Source organism: Oncorhynchus tshawytscha, linkage group LG08, assembly GCF_018296145.1.
Source record: "Oncorhynchus tshawytscha isolate Ot180627B linkage group LG08, Otsh_v2.0, whole genome shotgun sequence".
NCBI classification, from domain to species: domain Eukaryota; kingdom Metazoa; phylum Chordata; class Actinopteri; order Salmoniformes; family Salmonidae; genus Oncorhynchus; species Oncorhynchus tshawytscha.
Genome location: NC_056436.1, coordinates 25,894,585 through 25,912,852, shown reverse-complemented (window position 1 = coordinate 25,912,852; position 18,268 = coordinate 25,894,585). Strand labels below are relative to the sequence as shown.

Here is an 18,268-nt window from a genome sequence, read left to right as displayed (position 1 = left end):
TTCAGACGCAAGCTTGCATACAGCTTCTTTCATACATGATTTTTGAAATACTGATTGGACTAATACCTATCTGTTATGACTGTTCCCCACACATTAGGTAGTGTACTTCACTTTCATGTAATTACAGACATACTTATCCATGATAGAGAGAGGGGGGGGGGGGTCAACAAGGCAAAGTCAACATACACTACCGTTCAAAAGTTTGGGGCCACTATCTACAATAGTCATTTACAACAATAATGCCTACACTGTATTTCTGATCAATTTGATGTTATTTTAATGGGGAAACAAGGTGCTTTTCTTTCAAAAACAAGGACATTTCGAAGTGACCAAACTTTTGAATGGTAGTGTATACTTGAGTGACGTGAAATGTAGGATGAGACATTGCGGTTAGTCTCTTTGTTCGATCCAGCTCAATACTACCCATAATCTCTTTCCTAGATAAAGGAGATATCCTGAGAAGAAATGGATCCTGTCATCATCTCCATCCTCTTCACCATTCTGCGAGCATGAAAGCTGTCTCCGCTGTCTCAATCAATGAGTCACTCTCTCCAAATGGGACAAGGGGTTGGAGTAGCACAACGGTCCAGACAAACAGGCCAAACCCAGTAGTGCTAGAAACCATCATCATCATCACATCCATACTCTGGAGTAAAAGAAGACCAAATGATTACTCAACTGCTCTCAAAATACATGTTTTCAAACATATGTAGACACCCTGGTAGCCAGACAACATGGCAACCCAACCAATGCAAGATGAGTTGGATAATGCCGATCAAGAGATCTGGCTAACAGGCTAGTTTGAAGTATCTATCTTACTGACCGTTGCCTCCCAGCAGCTCCATGGCGCTGACGCAGGGCTCCTCCTCATCCTCCTCTTCCTCATCTGCCACATCGTCATAGACCACAGGCCCACTCTCGACCAGCACAGAGTGGGGCAACACCTCAGAGGCCACTGGCAGGGGGATGGCTATCTAAGGAAACAATAAGGAAAAATCCACTATATCAGTCCAACTAGTAATATGATTCTGCACACTGAGCCTGAAAGCCTGAATAGATGTTCAATACGGAGGTTATAGCTAGCCTGACCCCCCCCCCATCCCATCCGAGTCCTACTGCATGTGGGTGTGGGCGAGGCAGGTGGGGGATCCACAGTGTGACGGAGACCCATTTCAGCTCCCTCTGCAGCAGTGTGTTTAAGCTCCTGCTGGGCTCTCTTCCCTCCCTCTCTCCATCCCTTCATGGTCACCCTGCTGGGCCTAGCCTCCTAGTGCGGAAAATGTCTCCTCATAATAGGAGCTGGAAGTCTCATTAATTATCATCAAAAGGAGGAAGAAAAAATTATATAAATTATTCTCCAGATTAATTAGTGGGTGGGTGGCCACTGGGTGGTGAGGAAGGGTCTGAGTCCTGGGAAGGAGCTATAGGAGAGGCAGGGAGTGCTGAAAGAGCCTTTCAGAGGGAATGAGAAGACATACTGATTCAACAATCTTGACCCCGGACAGTTTTAAAGGTGAGAGAACTGGGTGACCTTGGTGGAATCAGGTCAGTCATAACAGTGTGATGAGTCAGTGGTTCTCTGCCATAGCTTACACTGGGGGAAGGGCTTGATGAACTTGACTAGCCTCTCAGCTTTAAAGCCAGGAACAGTGAAATTAGGCTAGTCTCTATTCTATTGCAGAGGTTTATCACAGGAGCCTGCCAGTTTCTCTGAGCTTGACGTTGAAACAGACATTTATTGCCAAGACTGTTAGGCAGAAGCACTGCACTGGGTAACTCAAAGTGCCATTTACTCCTTGGACATTTGTTTTGGAAATACAAAGAGAACCAGAAAAACTGCCAGGCAACAGCAAAGCACACATCTCCTTTCTCTCTTCTGTGCTCCTTTTCCTTTCCTTACATAACATGAATTCCAAGCAAACCCGGCCCCAACCAATCAGAGAAGCCATTTGATGCCAGTTCCCAGGGGGTGGTGAGGGGTTGCTTAGTAACAAGCTTTGTTGACCCAGCCCCTCGTGGCAAATGTTTTCTTCCTGGTTGCTGTAGCCTGCACTGGGAGATTCCATTCATGGCTGCCAACACCACATGAGTGAGAGACAGCGAGCAAAAGAAGGGAATGGAGCGAGACACAGCAGCAGACGGATGAAGAGTGGGTGCAGGAGAAAGTGAGGCTCCCTCCTGTACTTTCCAGCACACACCGCTTGAATGCATGTGAACAACTCAGCGGGACATGGCCGCAGTCCTCTCCCATTAGTGAGCCTGCTGCTGAAGAAAGTCTCTTCCCCCCCGGTCCATAGGAGACTAAAGGGTTGCTTAAAGAAAAGACTCACCCAATTTGAATATTATATCGTATTTCTGCATCTCTGAGCAACGTTCTATCGATTTCCAGGGTCATTTCATGTTTTCATGTGTATCTGAGCCATCATCGTGCAAGCAGGCAGAAATAAGATGAGTTTTGCATCCTATGAAGATATAACATTCAAAATGGGTGAAAACCATAGGTCATGATTCCTTTCCCCCCTTTTTTTCTCAAGATATAGTGTTAGCGATAGTAGGCTTGGGCGGTATACCGTATATAGCCTTTCGAAAAAGCCACGGAATGGTTTTTCAATACAGGCAAAACAATTTTTATACAGCTTCTTTCTTTAAAATTTTACCCCGTTTTTTTTCTCCCCAATTTCGTGGTATCCAATTGTTAGTAATTACTATCTTGTCTCATCGCTACAACTCCCGTACGGGCTCGGGAGAGACAAAGGTCTAAAGCCATGCGTCCTCCGAAACACAACTTAACACAGCGTGCATCCAACCCGGAAGCCAGCCGCACCAATGTGTCGGAGGAAACACTGTGCACCTGGCAACCTTGGTTCGCGCGCACTGCACCCAGCCCGCCACAGGAGTCGCTGGTGCGCGATGAGACAAGGATATCCCTACCAGCCAAACCCTCCCTAGGCCAATTGTACGTCGCCCCACGGACCTCCCGGTCGCGGCCGGCTGCGACAGAGCCTGTCAGCTATATCACTTATATATTAACTAAGATGTGCCAAATAAATTATCTCTAAATGGGTTTTGCTAACGTTGCTAACTTGCAAGATCAAGCTTCTTGGTAACAGCAGCAGAGGCAATCCCCTCCTGGATTAAGATTCCTGCTGCCTAATATATGTTTTGTGTGTGCTGCAATCTGCGTTTTGAGATACTTGCATAACTTTATGAGCTGGGTTGTCTGTCCTAGTAGTAAATGTTTGCAAGTGCTCGTTACCATTTACCTAGCATCTGCTATGAGAACTTCTTAGTACTTCTTAGCATTCTGGTAAGTGACTTTTTTAAAATATATTTTTCAATAGCACCCCTTGTGTGCACTACCGGTAATACCGTATATCCCGGGATGGCACAGACACGGTATGGAAATCTGGATACCCTTAGCGATAGTAAAAGTGTGAGTGTGTGTAAGAGACAAAAGCATGTAAACATCTTACCTGGTCTAGAGCCAGCTTCTTAGGGGGGTGTCCTGATATGAAGGGCCGTAACCTGAGTGAAACAAAAACTTTGAAGAACAGACCACGTGGCTGCAATGAATGGCAGAGATGACCGTTCAGAAAAAGGACATAAAGGCTGGAGCGACAGACCGACACAGAGGGAGAGAGAGAGATATTCTAACAGACAGAACACAGAGAGAGATGCAGTTGAAGTTGGAAGTTTACATACACTTAGGTTGGAGTCATTAAAACTTGTTTTTCAACCACTTCACAAAATTCTTGTTAAACTATAGTTTTGGCAAGTCGGTTAGGACATCTACTTTGTGCATGACAAGTAATTTTTTCCAACAATTGTTTACGGAGAGATTATTTCACTGTATCAAAATTCCAGTGGGTCAGAAGTTTACATACACTAAGTTGACTGCTGTTAAGGAGGCTGCGAATTTTCGCAGCTTTTTGTTAAAAATCGCGCAACATTTCAGCGTCCTGCTACTCATGCCAGGAATATAGTATATGCATATGAGTGTGTGTGTATAGAAAACACTCTGAAGTCTCTAAAACTGGTTAAATCGTGTCTGTGGCTATAACAGAACGTGTTTAGGAGTCAAAATCCTTCGAAAAACTGTTCACCAAAAACACAAAAATAATATTCATCCGCCAGTCAATGTATTGTCTAAGGCTGAAGAAAATACATGGGGATCCCCTGTAAACGCCTACAGCTTCCACACGATGTCGCCAATGCTGTCATTTTGGGGCTGCTTTATCCTTGGTTTGGTGACGTATAAGCACTTCCTTTCTTGGGGCTCACCACAGGATGTTATGAAAGTGAAAACATGGAGTATGATTTCAAGACTTGCTGCTATCGAATACAGATCGCCCCGTGATCAATTTGATAGATTATTAACGTTTATTAATACCTAAAGTTGGTTTAGATAAGTAGTTTGAAGTGATTTGTAAAATTATATAGGCATCTTTTGTAATTTTAAAAAGTGACGCTGCGTCTTGTAAAGGGGCATTTTTCTGGATCAGACCGGTCTTCAGCAAATCACATTTTGGGTATACAATGACGGATTTAAATCGGGAAAAAGACCCAATTGTGATGTTTATGTGACATATAGGAGTGCCAAGAAAGAAGCTCGTCAAAAGTAATGAATGTTTTATATTTTATTTCTGCGTTTTGGGTAGCGCCAGCGAAATCTGTTGTTTTGTTGACGGTCTGGTATTCTGGGGGGTGCATGCTATCAGATAATAGCTTCTCATGCTTTCGCCGAAAAGCATTTTACAAATTTGACTTGCTGGCTAGATTCACAACGAGTGTAGCTTTAATTCAGTACCTTGTATGTGTGTTTTAATGAAAGTTTGAGTTTTATCGAAAACTATTAGGTGGCGCTCTAAAATTTCCGCTGATTTGATCCCGCCACAGGGACCTAGTCCATAACAAGTTTTAAACAGCTTGGAAAATTCCAGAAAAAGATGTCATGGCTTTAGAAGCTTCTGATAGGCTAATTGACATCATTTGAGTCAATTGGAGGTGTATCTGTGGATGTATTTCAAGGCCTACCTTCAAACTCAGTGCCTCTTTGCATGACATCATGAGAAAAATCAAAAGAAATCAGCCAAGACTTCAGAAAAAAAATTGTGGACCTACACAAGTCTGGTTCATCCTTGGGAGTTATTTCCAAACGCCTGAAGGTACCACATTCATCTGTACAAACAATAATACGCAAGTATAAACACCATGGGACCACGCAGCCTTCATACCGCTCAGGAAGGAGACGTGTCCTGTTTCCTAGAGGTTAACGTACTTGTGTGAAAAGTGCAAATCCATCCCAGAACAACAGCAAAGGACCATGTGAAGATGCTGGAGGAAACAGGTACCAAAGTGGGGGCAGCAGGTAACCTAGTGGTTAGAGCATTGGACTTGTAACCGAAAGGTTGCAAGATTGAGTCCCCGAGCTCACAAGGTAAAAAAATCTGTCGTTCAGGGGCAGAACAAAGCAGTTGACCCACTGTTCCTAGGCCATCATTGAAAATAAGAATTTGTTCTTAACTGACTTGCCTAGTTAAATAAGGTAAAATAAAATAGTATCTATATCCACTAGAGGTCGACCGATTATGATTTTTCAACGCCGATACCGATTATTGGAGGACCAAAAAAAGCCGATACTGATTAATCAGACAATTTTTTACATGTATTTGTAATAATGACAATTACAACAATACTGAATGAACTTATTTTAACTTAATATAATACATCAAAATCAATTTAGCCTCAAGTAAATAATGAAACATGTTCAATATGGTTTAAATAATGCAAAAACAAAAAGTGTTGGAGAAGAAAGTGAAAGTGCAATATGTGCCCTGTAAAAAAACTAAGGTTTAAGTTCCTTGCTCAGAACATATGAAAGCTGGTGGTTCCTTTTAACATGAGTCTTCAATAGTTTTAGGTTGTAGTTATTATAGGAATTATAGGACTATTTCTCGCTATACCATTTGTATTTCATTAACCTTTGACTATTGGGTGTTCTTATAGGCACTTTAGTATTGCCAGTATAGCTTCCCTTCCTCTCCTCGCTCCTACCTGTGCTCGAACCAGGAACACAACAGCCACCCTCGAAGCAGCGTTACACATGCAGAGCAAGGGGAACAACCACTGCAAGTCTCAGAGCGAGTGACGTTTGAAACGCTATTAGAGCGCACCCCGCTAACTAGCTAGCCATTTCACATCGGTTACACCAGCCTAATCTCAGGAGTTGATAGGCTTGAAGTCATAAACAGCTGCTGGCAAACGCACGAAAGTGCTGTTTGAATGAATGCTTACGAGCCTGCTGCTGCCTACCATCGCTCAGTCAGACTGCTCTAGCAAATCATAGACTTAGTTATAACATGATTACACACAGAAATACGATCCTTAGGTCATTAATAAGGTCGAATCCAGAAACTCTCTCTAAAACAAGACGTTTATTCTTTCAGTGAAATACGGAACCGTTCCGTATTTGATCTCACGGGTGGCATCCATAAATCTATTGCACAACCTTCAATGTTATGTCATAATTACGTAAAATTATGGCAAATTAGGCAGCCCACACTGTTGCATATACCCTGACTCTGCGTGCAATGAACGCAAGAGAAGTGACAATTTCACCTGGTTAATATTGCCTGCTAACCTGGATTTCTTTTAGCGAAATATGCAGGTTTAAAAATATATACTTCTGTGTATTGATTTTAAGAAAGGCATTGATGTTTATGGTTAGGTACACATTGGAGCAATGATATGCACCACATCGATTATATGCAACGCAGGACACGCTAGATAAACTAGTAATAACACAATCAACCATGTGTAGTTAACTAGTGATTATGATTGATTGATAGTTTTTTATAAGATAAGTATAATGCTAGCTAGCAACTTACCTTGGCTTACTGCATTCGCGTAACAGGCAGTCTCCTCGTGGAGTGCAATGTAATCAGGTGGTTAGAGCGTTGGACTAGTTTAACTGTAAGGTTGAATCCCCCGAGCTGACAGGATAAAATTCTGTCGTTCTGCCCCTGAACGAGGCAGTTAACCCACCGTTCCTAGGCAGTCATTGAAAATAAGAATGTGTTTTTAACTGACTTGCCTAGTTAAATAAAAGGTGTCAAATTATTATTTTTTTTTTAAATCGGCCAAATCGGTGTCCAAAAATACCGATTTCCGATTGTTATGAAACCTCTTAGGGATGATGCGGCATTTAGTTCCTGTGAAGGAACCTAAATCCATGCAATTTCAGAGCGCCACCTGTAGTACTCGATAAAACTCAAACTTTCATTAAAACACACATGCAAGGTACTCAATTAAAGCTACACTCGTTGTGAATCTAGCCAACATGTCAGATTTGTAAAATGCTTTTCGGCGAAAGCATGAGAAGCTATTATCTGACAGCATGCACCCCCCGAAATACCTGAACGAGACCTAAACAAAAGATTTAGCGGTAGCCGGCGCTACCCAAAACGCAGAAATAAAATAGAAAACATTCATTACCTTTGACGAGCTTCTTTGTTGGCACTCCTATACGTCCCATAAACATCACAATTGGGTCTTTTTCCCGATTAAAGCCGTCATTGTACACCCAAAATGTCATTTTATGAAGGCCGGTCTGATCCAGGAAAATTAATGTTTACAAGACGCAACGTCACTTTTTAAAATTACAAAAGTTGCCTATAAACTTTTACAAATCACTTCAAACTACTTTTGTAAACCAACTTTAGGTATTAATAAACTTTAATAATCGATCAAATTGATCACGGGGCAATCTGTATTCGATAGCAGCAAGTCTTGAAATCATCGTCCATTTTTCCACTTTCATAACATCCTCCAGTGCGCCCCAAGACAGGAAGTGCCTATACGTCATCTCACCAAGGATAAACCAGCCATGAAATGCCAGTACTGGCGACATCGTGTGGAAGCTGTAGGCGTTGTAATGGGAACCTCATTTATTTTCTATCGCCTTAGACAATACATTGACTGGCGGATGAATAATTTTTTTTGTGTTTTTGGTGAACAGTTTTCCCTGGGATTTTTACTCCTAAACATGTTCTGTTATAGCCACAGACACAATTTAACCAGTTTTAGAGACTTCAGAGTGTTTTCTATACACACACTTATCATATGCATATACTATATTCCTGGCATGAGTAGCAGGACGTTGAAATGTTGCGCGATTTTTTACAAAAAGCTGCGAAAATTCGCATCATCCCTAATTATGAAAACCTGAAATCGGCCCTAATTAATCGGCGATTCCGATTAATCGGTCAACCTCTAATATCAACAGTAAAACGAGTCCTAAATCGACACAACCTGAAGGAAGAAGCCACTGCTCCAAAACCGCCATAAAAAAGCCAGGCTACGGTTTGCAACTGCACATGGGGACAAAGATCGTACATTGGAGAAAAGTCCCCTGGTCTGATGAAACAAAAATAGAACTGTTTGGCCATAATTACCATCATTATGATTGGAGGAAAAAGGGGGAGGCTTGCAAGCTGACGAACACCATCCCAACCGTGAAGCATGGGGGTGGCAGCATCATGTTGAGGGAGTGCTTTGCTGCAGGGGGCACTGGTGCACATCACAAAATAGATGGCATCATGATGTAGGAAAATTATGTGGATATATTGAAGCAACATCAAGACATCAGTTAAACATCAAGTTAAAGCTTGATCGCAAATGGGTCTTCCAAATGGACAATGACCAAGCATACTTCCAAAGTTGTCGCAAAATGGCTGAAGGACAACAAAGTCAAGATATTGTAGTGGCCATCACAAATCCCTGACCTCAATCCTATAGAACATTTGTGGGCAGAACTGAAAAAGCGTGTGCGAGCAAGGAAGCCTACATACCTGACTCAGTCACACCCGCTCTGTCAGGAGGAATGGGCCAAAATTCACCCAACTTATTGTGGGAAACTTGTGGAAGGCTATCCGCAACGTTTGACCCAAGTTAAACAATTTAAAGGCAATGCTACCAAATACTAATTGAGTGTATATGTAAACTTTTGACCCACTGGGAATGTGATGAAAGAAATCAAATCTGAAATGAAGCAATCATTCTCTGTTATTATTCTGATATTTCACATTCTTAAAATAAAGTGGTGTTCCTAACTGACCTAAAACAGGGAATTTTTACTAGGATTAAATGTCAGGAATTGTGAAAAATGGAGTTTAAATGTATTTGGCTAAGGTGCATTTAAAACTTCCAACTTCAACTGTATATTCTAACAGACAGGCAGACACACAGGCAGAAAAAAATAGAATTACTTAACATATTGGAAAGAATGAACAAAAACAGAGAAGATTAGAATGCTATTTGGCCCTAAACCGAGAGTACACAGAGGCAGAATACCTGACCACCGTGACAAACCCAAAATCAAGATAAGCTTTGACTATGTACAGACTCCGTGACCATAGCCTTGCTATTGAGAGAGGACGCCGTAGGCAGACCTGGCTCTCAAGACAGGCTGTGCACACCGCCCACAAAATTAGGTGGAAACTGAGCTGCACTTCGTACACATTTCCCATTCCAATAAAGCCCTATGAATTGACTTCAATTCTAAGAGGGCAAGAGACTAACAGGCAGAAGGGTGCCAACAGCAGCAGTAATTCCTGGGGAAGAATATCTCCAGTGGATGAAATTAAAATCTCTTGGAGGCTCTCTGCCCCCCCTGCCTGCCCACCCTCTGCCCCCCCCTGGTGAGACCCACTCCCCTGGGGGCTTACTGTAAGTGCCTTACTCACACTGATAAGAGTGGAGAGAGAGCACTTTTAATTAATCTGTTTTACAAGGAGGAGGGTGGAGGAGAGGGTGTGTGTGTTCACTGTTCAGCAAGCATGGCATCTTCACTCCCTTTGTCAGAGCTTATTAGAAAAGCATCCAGCAGCACCAGCCTATTCTGGGCTTAGTGGTGCTAGCCTACAGACCTTGTACTAGACAGGACTGGGTGAGCAGGGTTCCCCAATAGGTCCCTTCCACAAACACAGGATCTTAGAGGCACCAGCACATACAGTTATACACATAAGGTAATCTATTCACTGTTGTGAGATGGAAAATGCATTAGTTAAATTAGTAATATGAGGAAGCTATGGTATAAATATATGGACTATGATAAAAATAAATTTAAAATCAGGGCTTCAAATGACATTTTCCAGGCTGGGCCTGAAGTCTGAGGCAAAGTTCCTCCCTCCTCACCATCAAACTATGCATAAAGATAAACTACCCACAAAAAAACTGTGCCCGTTTCCAGTATACACACACTTATTCTCCCAGTTTCTACTTTGGCAGGGCAGGCTGAGCACAGTCCATTCACCCTAAAGTGGGACAGACAGAGCAGAGCTTGGCAGCATGAGACACTGATAGGGCCAAAAGAAGCTCCACATGGGACTGACACCATTCATACTCTACTCTAGCATCTCACTACAACACACTCAAACAGAAACATCTCCCACACACCAAAATACCTGCTTGAGTAAGAACACAAACTCATACAGTGTATGAGGGTCCAATGTTTATGATTGTTTAGGCTAGAAGACCAGCCTTGTTTGTTACATAACAGACATGGCATTTATGAAAGGGAGATCATGGGCTTTATGAAAGGGAGATCATTCTGCGTGGCCCTGGGGAATTCTGACCTCTAAAGAGGATGTTGGAGACATATTGGGTCATATGTGGCCTTTTTTTGAAGTCATGTGTGGCCTGGAGATTGGCCCTGCGTTCCCGTGTGCCTCTGGGTCTGGGCTAGATACACACACACACACACACACACACACACACACACACACACACACACACACGTCAGAGGGATGTGGTCGGGGCTCAGGATGGTGGCATTAGCCAGTAGAGTGACGGCATCTGTCTGACCATGCCCACCAGGGGGGAGGAACACAGGCTGATCACACAGACAGGATCAAAATGCTACTACTGTACTACAGGTTCACTACTACCATCCTGGCTTTGAGTATCACAGGCTCAGTATGATCACAGTCAGCCTGGGAGGATCAGACACACACTACTACTGCATTAATATCATACTAATAACACACTACAGGGACACTACTACCACGCTGACAAGGAGGATCACACAAAACACAGACAATGCAGTCAAAAAAGATGAGCAGACTGTCTCACACCAAAAGGCAGGCAGAGAATGTCAGAAATACCAAACAGTCCATGTACTCATTATTAGTGACAAAGGGTATACCGAAACATCGCTACTTTTTAAATACTACAACATAAAAAACGATTTGATATTAGAATTTTTGTTGCTTTCGGTACACCAAATGTGTCCCACGGATCAAAAGCCTGTATCAGTGAAGGTGATGTCCCCCTAATAATGCCAGCCCACACTGCCTATTCCACTTAGCCCAGCACTGGGAGTCTGGGCTGAATCATGTTAGATCCCCACTCATGCTGCACACTTGAATAATGTGACACGGCATTTAGAAATGTTGAAACCATTACTGTTGCAAAACAATGTCAATACAGGCTAGAACACTTTACAACGCAAGAAGATACCAGTAGCTTCCAGCTTTACAGGCAAACTTTCCTTGCTAGATTACAGCTAAAGCTGACATCAGTTCACCTCCCTAGTACTTTGTTTGTGATAATATGCTAACCATAACATAATATGCTGATTTTAAAGATAATTGCCACCAAAACTTTATTAATTCACTTTATTGGCCGCTCACATTTCTCCCAAAGATAATTTATTGTCTCAAACAAGTAAGGTCTATCTGCAGACCGTGTTAACTACATGCCTCAGCACTACACTACAATTCAATTGATTGGACATGATATATTAGGTCTCACAGTTGGCGGTGGATGTCAGAGCGAAAAACAAGCAATGAGGTCAAAGGAATTGTCCGTAGAGTTCCGAGACAGAATCTTGGGAAGGCTACCACACAATTTCTGCAGCATTGAATGTCCCCCAAGAACACAGTGGCCTCCATTATTCTCCATTATTCTTCAATGGAAGAAGTTTGGAAGCACCAGGACTCTTCCTAGAGCTGGCCACCTGGCCAAACTGAGCAATCGGAGGAGAAGGGCCTTGGTCAGGGAGGTGACCAAGAGCCCGATGGTCACTCTAACAGAGCTCCAGAGTTTCTGTGGAGATAGTTGTTCTTCTGGAAGTTTCTCCTACCTCTGCAGCACTCCACCAATCAGGCATTTATGGCAGAGAGGCCAGACGGAAGCCACTCCTCAGTGAATTGCACAACAGCCCACTTGGGAGGTTGACAAAAGGAACCTAAAGGAATCTCAGGCCATGAGAAACAAGATTCTCTGGTCTGATGAAACCATGATTGGACTCTTTGGCATGAATGCCAAGCGTCTGGTCTGGAGGAAACCTGGCACCATCCCTACGGTGAAGCATGGTGGTGGCAGCATGCTGTGGGGTGTTTTTCAGCAGCAGGGACTGGGAGACTAGTCAGGATCGAAGGAAAGATGAACGGAGCAAAGTACAGAGAGATCCTTGATGAAAATCTGCTCCAGAGCACACAGGACCTTAGACTGGGGCAAAGGTTTACCTTCCAACAGGACAATTTAACATTTTATTTAACTAGGCAAGTCAGTTAAGAACAAATTCTTATTTACAATGACGGCCTAGGAACAATGGGTTAACTACCTTGTTCAGGGTCAGAACAACAGATTCTTACCTCGTTAGCTCGGGGATTCGATCTAGAAACCTTTTTGGTTACTAGTCCAATGCTCTAACCAACAGGCTACCTGCCCAATGACCCTAAGCACACAGCCAAGACAACGCAGGAGTGGCTTTGGGACAAGTCGCTGAATGTCCTCGACGAGCCCGGACTTGAACTCGACCTAACATTTCTGGAGAGACCTGAAAATAGCTGTGCAGCAACGCTCCCCATCAAACCTGACAGAGCTTGAGAGGATCTGCAGACAAGAACATGAGAAACACCCCAAATACAGGTGTGCCAAGCTTGTAGCATCATACCCAAGAAGAATCAAGGCTGTAATCACTGCCAAAAGGTGCTTCAACAAAGTACTGAGTAAAGGGTCTGAATACTTACAGTACCAGTCAAAAGTTCAGACCCACCAACTCATTCCAAGGTTGTTCTTTATTTTTTTTACAATTTTATACTTTGTAGAATACAGTGGAGACATCAAAACTATTAAATAACATATGGAATCATGTAGTAACCAACAACAAAAAGGGTTAAACAAACCTAAATATATTTTGACAGCTTTGCACACTCTTGGCATTCTCTCAACCAGCTTCATGAGGTAGTCACCTGGAATGCATTTCAATTAAGAGGTGAGCCTTGTTTAAAGTTAATTTGTGGAATTTCCTTCCTTCTTAATGCATTTGAGCCAATTAGTTGTGTTGTGACAAGGTAGGGGTGGTATACAGAAGATGCCCTTTTACCAAATAGGGCTAAGTCCATACTATGGTAAGAACAGCTCAAATAAGTGAAGAGAAATGACAGTCCATCATTACTTTAAGACATTAAGGTCAGTCAATCCGGAAAATATCAAGAACTTTGAAAGTTTCTTCAAATGCAGTCGCAAACATCAAGCGCTATGATGAAACTGGCTCTCATCAAAGGACCACCACAGGAAAGGAAAACCCAGAGTTACCTCTGCTGCAGAGGATAAGTTCATTAGAGTTACCCGCCTCAGAAATTGGAGCCCAAATAAATGCTTCACAGACTTCAAGTAACAAGACTTGCTTGGGCCAAGAAACACAACACCAAGAAACACAAGCAAAAGACATTAGACAGAGTCCAAATTCGAGATTTTTTGTTCCCACCGCCTTGTCTTTGTGAGACAAGAGTAGACGAACGGATGATCTCCGCATGTGTGGTTCCCACCGTAAAGCATGGAGGATGAGGTGTGATGGTGCTTTGCTGGTGACACGGTCAGTGATTTATTTAGAATTCAAGGCACACTTAACCAGCATGGCTACCACAGCATTCTGCAGCAATACGCCATTCCATCTGTTAGGCGCTTAGTGGGACTATCATTTGTTTTTCAACAGGATAATGACCCAAAACACTTCCAGGCTGTGTAAGGGCTATTTGAGCAAGAAGGCGGGTGATAGAGTGCTGTATCAGATGACCTGGCCACCACAATCACCTGACCTCAACCCAATTGAAATGGTTTGGGATGATTTGGACCGCAGAGTGAAGGAAAAGCAGCCAACAAGTGCTCAGCATATGTGGGAACTCCTTCAACACTTTTGGAAAAGCATTCCAGGTGAAGCTGGTTGAGAGAATTCCAAGAATGTGCAAAGCTGTCATCGAAGCAAAGGTTGGCTTCTTTGAAGAACCTAAAATATATTTGGATTTGTTTAACACTTTTTTGGTGACTACATGATTCCATACGTGTTAGTTCATATTTTTATGTCTTCAATATTATTCCAAAATGTAGAAAATACTAAAAATAAAGAAAAATCTTTGAATGAGTAGGTGTCCAAACTTTAGACTGGTACTGTAAGTGATATTTCAGTTACATTTTTTTATGAATTTGCAAAAATCTGTCATTATGGGGTATTGTGTGTAGATCGATGAGGAAAAATAAATGTAATCAATTTTAGAATAAGGCTGTAACATAACAAAATGTGGAAAAATCAAGGGGTCTGAATACTTTCCGAATGCACTGCAAGTAATAAATATAAGGGAAACAAATTGTCATATGTAGCCCCATCCCATGAAATCAGCCAAACAAGCTCAATAACTCAATGCATGCACACTGTTGAATATACATCAACCTGTATTGTGAATAGGCCTTGGCTACATCTAGATTTACACAGTTTATCAATAGAGATTACCATTCAGATGTAGATAGATTGTTTTTACCAAAGTCAAATTGATTGTATAATTGATTCATTAATGCATACATGTTTGTCTCTGAAAATGTTTGAGGTAAAACAATTATAATGTAATAATATTGAACTCAAAAGATGCCCAACGATTGAACAGAGCAGTAGCTGAGTCTGACTGTCTGGATCAAGAGCCATTCTGTGACTTGGCTAATGTGTGTTTTTTTTGCCGTGGGATTGTTTTGTTATTGAGTATCATGATACACAACCTGGTATCTAAGTCAAAATTCTGGTATCGTGACAACACTACTCATTATTGCGACACCACCTCAACTAGAACAGTGAACATGTTCTAAAAATCTACTTCCCCCTCACAGAAGAAAACATGTCTGACGTCTCCTCTCTAATGAGGGCAGGGGTGGTGTAGGTGTGACAGGAGTGACAGAGATGCCTGCACAGACCAGTCCCGCTCCATCCTTCCTCCCATGGCATGTCCCCTCTCACACCTCATCCCCCATGAGCTCACACCTTGGACTGGAGTAAGCATGGACACAGCTCAGCTCATTTTGGGGAGACACACAGTAACACTGCTCTTTCATTAGGGAGCTGTACCACACCACCACACACCTCCATACTGTCAGATGTCACAGTAACAAACTATACATAGCCTTTGAGAAAGCCCAGAGGACATTAACAGTAGCTGTGGCTTCTAAACCTCCCAGAAGAATACATCTGTCTGGCTAAAATCTAAGGCTACAGATGTTCCATAAAAGCTTACATCCAAAGACAAACTACTTATCGACTTGTTGGTCCCCAGTGTGTCAATATTTCCATAGTAACAGTCTGTAGTTATTCTACATCCCAAATAGAACACCTTCATTCTGATTAAGCAGTGATCACTTTAAGCCTCACTAACCCAAAATATGCAGGCACTATCCTAGATCCTAGCTCCTCCTCCTGCAAGGGGACAGATCTTGTCTTAAAGTTCAGAGGTCAAACTGGTGTTTGAAATTGAGCCGGCTGCCAATGACGACAGCCTCCTAGGGAGCCCTTTCCCTCTGAACATTGATATCAGCAGTGGGGAGTGGCTACTTGGACAGAGGAGATGTGACATGTATAAATCACCTCTCCAAAGACAATGGGACATATGAAGCACTCCTCTATTGGCGTGACGCCCCCCTCCACCTCTCTAAAAAGGTCAGACAGGAGACACTTGGGGAGACTCCAACACTCTCCCACTTTCACTCCCTCTCTTTCTTACTGCCTCAGTCTTTCCCCCACCACTGCTGTCCATCTCCGACTCTCTCTCTGTTAGACTATTAGTCTCTGCTGGGCTTAACACATTTCTAATCAGCTTACTGCCAATGAGACTAAGCCGGAGCTGAAAAGGCGATTGACGAGAGCGTCTAGCCAGTGGCTGGCAACTGGTTAGAGCTGGGGGATGGCAACTATATAATTAGAAGAAAATCGTTAAAGCCAAGAGTGAGAGGAGCGAGACTAAAAGAGATGGAACCCTTGAGGATAATGTTAAGGTTACATCAGTAATATAACAAATTAAATGGGGAGATGATTACAGTGAATGAGAAACAAAGAAAGCATTTACCCTACATATGAATGTATAATCTGAGATGTTTGTGTACGGCCCAGTACATCACTGTGGCCAAGCTTCCTGCCATCCAGGACCTCTATACCAGGTGGTGTCAAAGTTATTTTCAACTTTCCCTTACGGTACTTGTCGACTATCGGTCTTGTGCCGGTATTTAGCCTTAGATGGAGTTTACCACACGCTTTGGGCTGCATTCCCAAACAAAGACTCCAGCCACCCTAGTCATAGACTGTTCTCTCAGCTACTGCACAGCAAGCGGTACCGGAGTGCCAAGTCTAGGTCCAAAAGGCTTCTGAACAGCTTCTACCCCCCCACCTTTAAAAAAATATATACTGCTGCTACTCGCTGTTTATCTATGCATAGTCAATTTACCCCTACCTACATGTACATATTTCCTCAATTACCTTGACTAACCTGTACCCCCGCACATTGACTATTTTATTGTTGTCCTTTTTTTCCTTCTTAACACTCCATTGTTGGTTAAGGGTTTGTAAGTAAGCATTTCACGGTAAGGTCTACACCGGTTGTATTCGGCGCATGTGACAAATAACATTTGATTCTGTCACTATGTGATGATGAGCACTTCACACTGGCAGAGGGTGAGAAACCAGCAGTAGTGAGAAAAGGATTTGGCTGGTGCCAGTCAGTCCTTCTCTGGGATCTCCAGACAGACCACTCTGGTTCAGACACTTTCACTGTTTAGTATGCCCCTGGGCTCACAGAACTGAAAGAATAATTGTCTGAGTGCTTTGATACAAGATGGCTCCCTTTGTCACCAAGGCAGGTGCTAATACATGAGTGGTGAGTATAAAACAATGTATAGTGAGAAAGGCACTCAGTGCATCCGTCAGTCCATGCGTTACTACTCAAGAGAGACTATTTGACTGGTTCAGGCTGTGGAACAATGAACTACGACTAATATAAACTCTGCCCATCTCAACGGTTCCCTTGGTGCTTCTTGGGCTGTGGATGGATATACTGTGGGATGGAGTCCAAACGGCCCACTTTGGAGCTCTAGTCCGAAAATGTCCAACCTTCATTGGCCCATTAGTTGTGGTAAAGCGTTAGTAGAACAAAGGTTTGGCTGTAGACAACTGTTTGAAAATCTAGAAGAGAGAAAGCTACTGCTAGCAGAGCTGGATGTCCAACAGAGAAAAATATGCAGTTTCCCAGCAGTCTATTGTCCTCCTGTCCAGCCCAACGTATGCTACACGTAGGATGGGATGCCCTCTGGTCTGTAGCATTGTAACGGGTGGAGACTGCCTGGCAGTGGCACCCAAAGAGTTGGTTCCTGTGAGAAGCAAATCAAGAGAAATCCCATGGAAATACTTAGTGGTCACAGTCAGTCAGGGGTTGCAGGGCAGTGGGGGAGATCAGAGAGAGGCCAGGGAAGGGCTGGAAACCAGAGGGAGATTATACTCTCCCAATAGAGCTGCTACTATTAGTAGAAAAACAATTCTTTAGAGTGGACTGAAAATAAAGTGTGAAACATATTGGTCCATGTGGGGATGATCTGATGTCACTACTCTGCTGATGACACCTGCTCTGAGAGGCTGAATAGAAATGCAGAGAAAGTTGTTAATTCTTCACAGGCAGCAGAGAGAAAATCGATGGTCAAAAACTCTTGCCACAACCCTCTCCATTAGACCAGACTGTGGATCAGAGCTTCCACTAGAACTTTAGGGTTAGATTTACACTTCTGAAACCCAACACAGACCGAAACCCTACAAACCCCCTCCCCTTGGTGAAATATGGAGTCAAGTATTCCTCCCAAAAAAGTTGAATGGGGAAAAGGGCTTTAAAAAGAGAGAAGAAAGAAAAACAGCTTTGAATGGGAACAGATTAAGGAGGGAGAAGAGGGAAGAAAAAAAAGCACT

At 42.9% G+C, this 18,268-nt stretch overlaps 1 protein-coding gene across 1 annotated transcript in view; it reads right to left on the bottom strand.

Moving 5' to 3' along the window:
- Window positions 1-256: 256 nt before the first annotated feature.
- brf1a (BRF1 RNA polymerase III transcription initiation factor subunit a) overlaps window positions 257-18,268 on the bottom strand; it is a 62,482-nt gene continuing 44,470 nt past the window's right edge. The window contains exons 17-19 of the mRNA XM_024415440.2: window positions 3,474-3,525; window positions 824-974; window positions 257-646 (exon numbers count right to left, since the gene is read on the bottom strand). Of these exons, the coding sequence (XP_024271208.1) occupies window positions 615-646; window positions 824-974; window positions 3,474-3,525 (235 nt within the window). The 3' untranslated portion in view covers window positions 257-614. The remainder of the gene's footprint in view (window positions 647-823; window positions 975-3,473; window positions 3,526-18,268) is intronic.